Source organism: Anopheles funestus, chromosome X (genome assembly GCF_943734845.2).
Source record: "Anopheles funestus chromosome X, idAnoFuneDA-416_04, whole genome shotgun sequence".
Classification (NCBI taxonomy): Eukaryota; Metazoa; Arthropoda; class Insecta; order Diptera; family Culicidae; genus Anopheles; species Anopheles funestus.
The window spans coordinates 6318311-6326435 of record NC_064597.1 but is presented as its reverse complement, the minus strand read 5'-3'; the positions used below and the strand labels follow the sequence as shown (position 1 = coordinate 6326435).

At 40.3% G+C, this 8125-nt stretch overlaps 1 protein-coding gene across 2 annotated transcripts; it reads right to left on the bottom strand.

Moving 5' to 3' along the window:
- Positions 1–643: 643 nt before the first annotated feature.
- Positions 644–7198, bottom strand: LOC125772416 (ubiquitin carboxyl-terminal hydrolase 45). Of its 2 annotated transcripts, none has more exons than XM_049444127.1 (3): positions 6925–7198; positions 6116–6513; positions 644–6040 (listed from the first exon to the last, which is right to left on the bottom strand). In XM_049444127.1, the coding sequence occupies exons 2-3, from the start codon at positions 6467–6469 to the stop codon at positions 3404–3406; spliced, it is 2991 nt and encodes a 996-aa protein (XP_049300084.1). In that variant the 5' UTR covers positions 6470–6513; positions 6925–7198; the 3' UTR covers positions 644–3403. The 2 variants fall into 2 exon arrangements, with proteins under 2 accessions (XP_049300084.1, XP_049300077.1); XM_049444120.1 differs by having other exon boundaries at positions 6116–6591; positions 6925–7197.
- Between the last annotated feature and the right edge of the window lie 927 nt (positions 7199–8125).

The following is an 8125-nucleotide window of genomic DNA, read 5'->3' as shown; positions in this document are numbered from 1 at the left end:
GTAATAAAGAGCTTTTGATCCAAAAAAAAAAAAAATAATGCCTCTCAACACAGCTAAGATCACTCCCAGGAAGCTCCGTGAGTCATACCCGTGTTATTTTTTTCTTGTTCTCTACTCCTCTCACTGTGTCTTCACTGCAACTCTTTTTCATGCATTTTTCCAACATTTCCACCGTCTTCCTTGTGTATTTTTTATCCGTTTTTCTTTCCGGTTGCTTTTTACGAGCTTTTAAAGAGTTATAAAACAAACTTTGCACGAGTTTCAAGTCCTTTCTACGAGTCCTTCGAGGGTTTTAATATGTTGTTCCCCGTGAAGTACTGGGCGCCTCCATTCCAATTGCGTTAACAATTTTATTTTATATTCCACGTAATAATTTAGATGGTGGTGTTGGTGGTAGTTTAGTGGTGATGGCGTCTGTTTTCAACATAACAGGTAGCAAATTTCCCTTTCCGAACATTTCCTCCATAAGCAGGAAGGAGCTGTATCTATACGAGGTAACGGCAATGGGGTATGATATTAATCCGTAAAATTTAAAAAAATAAAGAAATAAGTTCATAAATAGTTTTTATTATCTACTTCGCCGTTGGATAGTATTTTTGAGTAAAGTTTATCACTTTGCAACAACACGCAATTGCGTTCAATAAAAAAAAACAAACTCATTTATTTCTTAATTGTTTCTCTGGATTTCCGTTACATTTGCTTCGATAGAGAACGTTCGATTTACAATCACGATTGGCTTACGCATAGGTTTGGAGGTTCGGTTTTGACGAACATTGTTACCAGGATTTTGCGTTAATAAGCAGATCATCTGACCGTTCTATGCAACCCACCCAATAATAAGGGTTCGCTTTGTTTGAATGCTTTCAGTTTAATTGTCAACAACTATCGCAAAATTCGTGTGATTGGACATATAGAAGACGGATGTATGTATTAATCTCAGAATTATTATCATCCCTGTCGGATCACAATTTTCATTTTCGACACTTACGAAAGATTTCTCTTTTGTAACTCACTCGGCTTTTAACTCTACACATTGGACTTCATGCTAAAGACAGCAAATAACTCTTTATACAACCAGTCGCAAGTTTTCAGTTTTAGTTTGTCAAAGTTATTTAGCGTATTCTATATTTATCAGCATTCATTTGCAATTGTATTACACTACTTCTTTACCTTTGACTTCCGACTAATAGACAGCAGATAAAGTAATGACTGAATAAAAAAAATGTTAAAAATTTTTGGTTGAAAAGTGTTAATGTGTCTAAAGCGCTGAGTTCAAAATTCTTTAAAGTGAGAGCTATTTGATTTTCGACTTTCAGCTTTATTCAATATAAATTATTGTGGTGTTTTTTTGTTCTACAACTTTTTTGTGGAAAATGCAAAAAAACGCAAAAGGTTTTTTAAATTTATTTCACTTGATTCGATGTTTTAAGTTTTTTAAACCACCTGATGTAAGGGGTTCTACAAGTTCCGTCGATCGGCCATCTTTTTGCATCGTGAAATTGTTATTGTTACGCGGATCATAGTAAAGAACATACCATCATTTCAAACTGTAGACCCATAATAATCTCTTCTATCGCTATGGCTTAGCAGCGAGAAGCTTTTCCTAGAGTAGTGCGGCTAAAGTATTCTAGCAGCATACCTAATGCGATCTTCGCTGAAATACCCTGAATTCAATTTCTTTGAGAGACTATTACAAAAATGCTCAAAACAATATTGTTTGTTCATAGTTTTTAATTGCAGTGATGCGGTTAAACAAAATTTTTGTAATAACACGTCCATTACGACACGCTATATAAACGTTTTTATTAACTTTACGCATGCTTTCTAAACCTTGGCAGACGGATAGAGAAAGATGTTTTTTAAGTAATTTATCTCTCGCTTCCGGATCTATATTTTAGAAGTATCTAACGTTGATTAACTCTGTGTTACGGTTCGTTGTTTTTTTCTCTCTCTCTCTCTCTCCACATTGAGAAGAAAAGGTTTATTCATGCAAAGAAGATTAGGTATTGGAAATGCTCCACAATTTTATTTATTTAAAAATAAGGAAGCTGACGGTAAATGACGTAACACATCTGGTCAATGGGAAGCCATTTTGTTGAATACACAATTGATCCACGAACACGATCGAATCGACCTCATGGGTCTCGGACCTTTATGGGAACTTAAGGGGAACAAAAAACGAATTACAGCTAATAATTGCACTTTCCGGTGTATAATGCCCCATTCGACAAAATAAATACAAATAATAAATTAAGAAAGGCAAAGATATTAAAAGGATGCTATTTTGCAAAAGCAAATATTAAAGCAAAGACCAAAATGTTGTTTTCATTTTGCATTTATTGGAAATTAGTACCGTGTTTTGCGAATAAAATTAAAATATGAAATAAAATTACCTATGAGATTAACACTGTTTGCTTAAATTTCAGCTTGAAACCGGAGCCGCGTGGGGGGCATTATGCTCTGGAACGCACAATTATTTTAACGGATCAATAACATTCATAGATCCATCGATAACAAAAAAAAATAGAACTAACTTATTTGTTTGAGCTTTCAGTCGAGACACCATGCATGATTTGTGTCTCATTTGTGAAGCAATACCAACCATTCAAGAAACATGATAATTTGCATCTGCAATGTCCACGAGATCGTTTAAGTGTGACAGTAGTCGACAGAGTAAGTGTTATCCCTAACACTAGAACTACCGGTAAAAGTCATTTTGACTGGTACGCTTCCATTTCCTCATTGCACTATTTTTTTAACGGGAAGAGGTAAATCAATGCTACCGTAGTATGATGTATGACTTTTGCATATCTATTCTATAGTATAAACTTCAAAAGAAAAAAAAAACAAAATGCTAAAACCTGATCCAGCTGTTCGAAACTGTTTACCAAAGCAAACCATCAATGAAACGCGCTTCAAATGCTTGGTAGTTCTAGTGTTAATCAATTAAAAAAAAACCCTACAATCATCATTGAAAGAGCACCAACACGATTAACAGTTAATTAAAGGGCTTTTTTTCAAAAAAAAAAAAGAGCTGTCATACTCCTAGCCGTAGAACAGCTTTTTCATCGAAAACTTTGCATACTATTCTAGGAGAGGGAGGGGGAAAAATACTATAATCGAAACAGAGCGTACTATAACACCGTTTAGCTCAACGGATTGAAAACTTCGCGTGGGCACAATATACTTAAAGCCCGCAAGGAGCAAAATTGTGACGACTCAAAATATCACGATGACATTTGATAAAACAAAATGTTGTTCATGCAATCACTTTAAAAATCGAACCGACTCTCACAATGAACAATCCTGAGAGCGATAAAACATATATAAATGTACGGGTAACCAAAAATACAAAATAGACATGAAGTGTTGAAGGGAGGGTGGTTGGGAAAATAAGATACGATTAGAATATACGCTCGTAGAATAGTAAATAGGCCTGTACTTTCAAAACGCTTTCCTCTGTTACCTCGCGTACATAGCTATCCGATACACAGTACCATTTGCCCGGTGGTGGCTCTATATCCGGCAATGGTTCGGTCGGTTTCGGGGTGCAACCAACGTCACCTTCCACCACGTCTTGTTCGTCTTGTTCCCTTGGTAGCTTCTGACCACTATCATCATTATCGCTGGTTGTATGGGACGAGCTGAGCGAATCGTCACTATCACGGATGTGTATTCCCATACGGAGCGCCTGCTCTTTTGCCATCTCCTGCTCCGACTTACGATCCAGCTCATCCTTCGTACCCTGCGGGATGAATTTCCACCGTTCATCGTCCGGGCCAAATGTCGGGCGTACCTTCACGTATGCGACATAATGTCCCCCGTGCATCGAACCTGAATGTTCGACCAATCCGTACAATGCATATAATATTCTTTTCTGACCGGGCCGAATGTGCGATGCACGTTTTACCTTCGAGCCACAGAACGGTGCAATGTCTAGCACGAATGGGAACGATACCAGCTTGTTTAGCTTTTTGAATACACTTCGCAACCCTACCTGAAAGCGCTTCAAGTGCAGTATCAGCACGGCGGGCGGTTGTGAAATAAGGAATTGCTTCGTCGCGTTCGTATTTACCGACTTACCACCCTTGCCGTTGATGCGCTCTGTACACGCCTCGCAGCACACCTTGTTGTTGCCCGTCATCAACTCAACGGCGGTAAAATTATTAAAGCACGACTGTATAGAGTACTCGCCGTCCTCACACTGGTAGCGGGGCGCAATCGTGTTACTCCAATCCGCATGACTAAATGTACGCTGCCGGCCACGCTTTGGCTCACTGGTGCATCCCTCCTCACCTCCATCACGTCCACCACCGCTGCCGTGCTGTAAATCGCCTCTCCGCTTCACAGTGTCTTCGTCTGTTTCGCTGCTTTCCGCATTTCCGGCCGGTAGCTGTCGTGCCATGTGTGCCGCACGCTGTGCGCTAATACCAACTGCACACACGATATTATTGCCATCCGCTTCCTTGTTTAGGTTTTCTGGCGTATCGTCTGATTTTTCCGGCAGCGAACGCAGTTGGTTACCGTTTTGATCTACAATTGACATTGAACCATTCTTCGACAGTGGATCGTCCGTCACGTCATTATCCTCCACATCGGCGTCTGACGGTTCGTTCGATTCGTCCGACGATTCATCGTTCACCTTCGAACCATCGGGTGGACTTGGTTGATCATCCGTTAACGGTATCATATTTGCCATCGGTTCACTTTCATCACTACCACCATTGCCTACCTTATCGCCGCCAGCAGACGGCAATGTACCAACACCACTTCCAACAGACGATAGGTTTATTCTATTTTTCTGATGCTTTGCAATCCTTTTCGCTTTCTTATTCGATTCGCGCTCTTTTTTGGTAGAAGACTTTGATACTGCTGTCCCATCGGCGTTCGTTGCTGACATCCCCCTCGCACCTGTCAACGGTGTCAACGTGCCGGAACTATGACCGTCCGGCTCGGGGCTACTCCGTCGTCTGATCGGCGGTTGCGGCTTTTCCACGCACACCGGCAATGAAATGTCGAGGAAATATTCATGCTGTGACGAGGTATGATGGCAATCCTGGCAGGTTAACGTTGAGACGAGCGAACCCCTAAACACCTGCTCCGGACGGAACACCCACTGGGAAATCTGTTCATTGTAGAACTTTGCCACCGCCTTCTGTGTGCTGTCGACGTTCTGCAGCTGCTGCCTTGTTTCCAAACCAAGACATTGTAGTATTAGGGACTGGTAACGGCGTAAATCATCCGTACGCACACTTTCCAACAGATGGCGCAGCAGCTCGTGCGAATCGTGCTGATCACCCCCATCGAACTGGGGCCACTTGCTAGTCAGCTCCTGAAGCAACCGGTTCGGTGATAAGGATTCTTCCGCATTTGCAATTAGTTCGCTTAACAGCTCGGTTAGCGCTTCCGTGAGACTGCGCCAGTTGGTCAATACTCCATCTATCGGTGGCACGGCCGTCTCGGAACCGTCCGGTAATTTTAACATCCCACCAGGTATGTGCACCTTCTCACCTTCGGTTGCCGACTGCTTGAGGATGTGCAGCAGATAAGGTGTGCGAGCCAAACACTGTAAGACGGCGTTGAAGAAGCAAGTGTTGCCAAGATTGCACAGACCGCGCACACGGGGCAGCGTGTCGACTATGTTCTTGATCGGCATCGTATGCCGAACAAGCGCGGTCGAGGCAAGGTTGGGCTGATTCGACCCCGTACCACTGTCCGGTTTGTGTTCGTACGTTTGATTGTTGGAATCAAATTTTGCAGCATCCGGCACATCGTACGAACTGTTTGTGGTTGATTGCAGTACATCTATTACCATGTTTCTGACTGAGTCGGTCGTATCGCGCAACTTCGTTTGCATCTCCGTAATACAGGTGGTGGAAGTATCGGAGAACCGTACTTTCGTGACTTCTCGCTTAATAAGCTCAACCAGTTCGAGTAGCTTTGGTTTCGCGTACGGATCGATTGCCATATTGCAGCAGTAACACCACACGTCCATCGTTGTTGTGTTCATTGCAAGCGCATGAATGTCCGAACGAGGTACCTAGAATATTACAAAAAAATGGAATGCATTACAGTATCGACATTGAATTAGATCTACCTCCCCACTATCACTTACTGTATAATGTTTTAGTGCATGCTGATTTTGCTTACGACCGCAGAGCTGTGTTCCACACTTGAGACAAAGCCACAATGTCGTTTCTGTACTGGCATCGCTGAACACTTTGCCTGAGTCGTGGATATGATTTCCACCATGTGCCGCTGGCTCATCCAAACACTTGCCGCAAACCTTTTTAAACCAAGCTTCATTGGTTTTAATTTGTTTCCGTATTGTGTTCAAATCGATAGATTTCTGTATGTGTGTACACACTTCACCGCCATTCATTTTGGTGGAAAGTAAAGTTTCATCGTTCGATTCCGTCGAGGAGGCCCCACCGTCCACTCGGTAGTCACTGCGCTGCCTTTTTCCCATAATAATGTTCCCTTCTTCCGATGGATGCTTTCGGTAACGAAACGCTGTTGAAAGGAAAACACAATAGTTTACTCGTACAAGTTGGCGATTTTCCAACACGTAGCTTTTAACATCACTGTGTACTGTAAAGGAGAAAAATTATAACATATACAATCGTGTAACGAATAAAGTATAACAAAGTCGCCCACCATCAATCTCGCAGGGGGGAGGGGGGGGTGAAATAAAATATGGTTATGGCAAAAGTGAGAATTGTTAAGCAAAGTTCACGCCTTGATTAACCGATTAAAAAATTTCACTACATCACGTAAACATTCCTCACAAAGAATCTGCACACCTCAAACAACATTTATAATGCGTGCCATGACAAAAATAAGATCACAAAAAGAGGTTAGCAATATTATATTATTAAGAATGGCGTGTTCGTGCGCAGCAAAAACACTCCATCATCTGCTTACCGTATGCGCTGTTGCAAATTTTACACGTTTACCGTTACTTTACACGCAATAATCTAGATATTTCACGTGCAGCTCCACGTAATTTTGACTGATTCAGCACATTTAGTTGCAAAATTCATACGGAGTACATCTCACCGATCGCACCGCGAACACACCAAAGAGCTCGTAATTGGTCGCGTGCGTGCTATCAACAGGATTGCTCTAGAGCAAATTTCCACAAGGTATATAATATGAAGGATAAACGTCAAACGCATCGTTGCGAACTTTCTCTCAAAGTCAGTATAATTTTTAAAATCATTAAAACCATTTACATTAAAATTGATTTATGCTTTCCATTGCTAGAAGAAATAGGTTTAATGTACGCATGAGTTGCTTTTATTTTAGAACAAATACTTTCAATTTGAAGCTTACCTTAATCTTTGTTTCAATGACCAACAATACACCCTTGCGTCTATAACCACCTACCCGGATAGGTAGTGCAATTTTTATTAAATTTTACACATTTCCACGTTCAAATGCGTTTTTATTCAATTCTAAAAGATGTTTTGACTTCAATTTAATTGTAAAACAGCTTCATACTAAACATTTACCTATTATTTTAATGTTTGATCGTTTGATTCTATCAAACATTTTTACACCCTAACTTCTATAACCCCCAGGTAGGTGGTCATGCATTTTCTACGGGTTTTGGTTTTTTCTGCGTGGAAAAGTATAAATATATTTGGTTTTAGTTGTTGTATTGCCGTAAAATGTTTAATAAAGTGTTCTTATATTACTTATATTAATTTAATTAAAGTGGAACTTCTGTAAAAAATGTATTGCCTACCTAGATAGGTGGTTACAGAAGAAAGGGGTACAAATCGAGTATTGATTTAAAAGTATATTTTAAAAAATTGCAAAAATTTGCTGTTTGCTTATATGGTTGAAAACATGTTTTTTAGGCATTCCTAAAGTTTCAAGCCGATAGCTTCATTATATTAAAAGTTTATTAAGATTCCCCACATATCCGGGGAAGGGGGTCATTGAAATGAAGGTTAAGCTTAAAATTGTGAATAGTTAAGTCTTCATAGATCCATTAAACGAGTATAATGAAATTTCGAAAAGTTCCTGTAAAACTTTAAACTGACCCGAAATAGTGGAGATAATTTGATCATACTCAGTGGTATTATTTTTCCGATAAACAACGAACATTAATTTGATA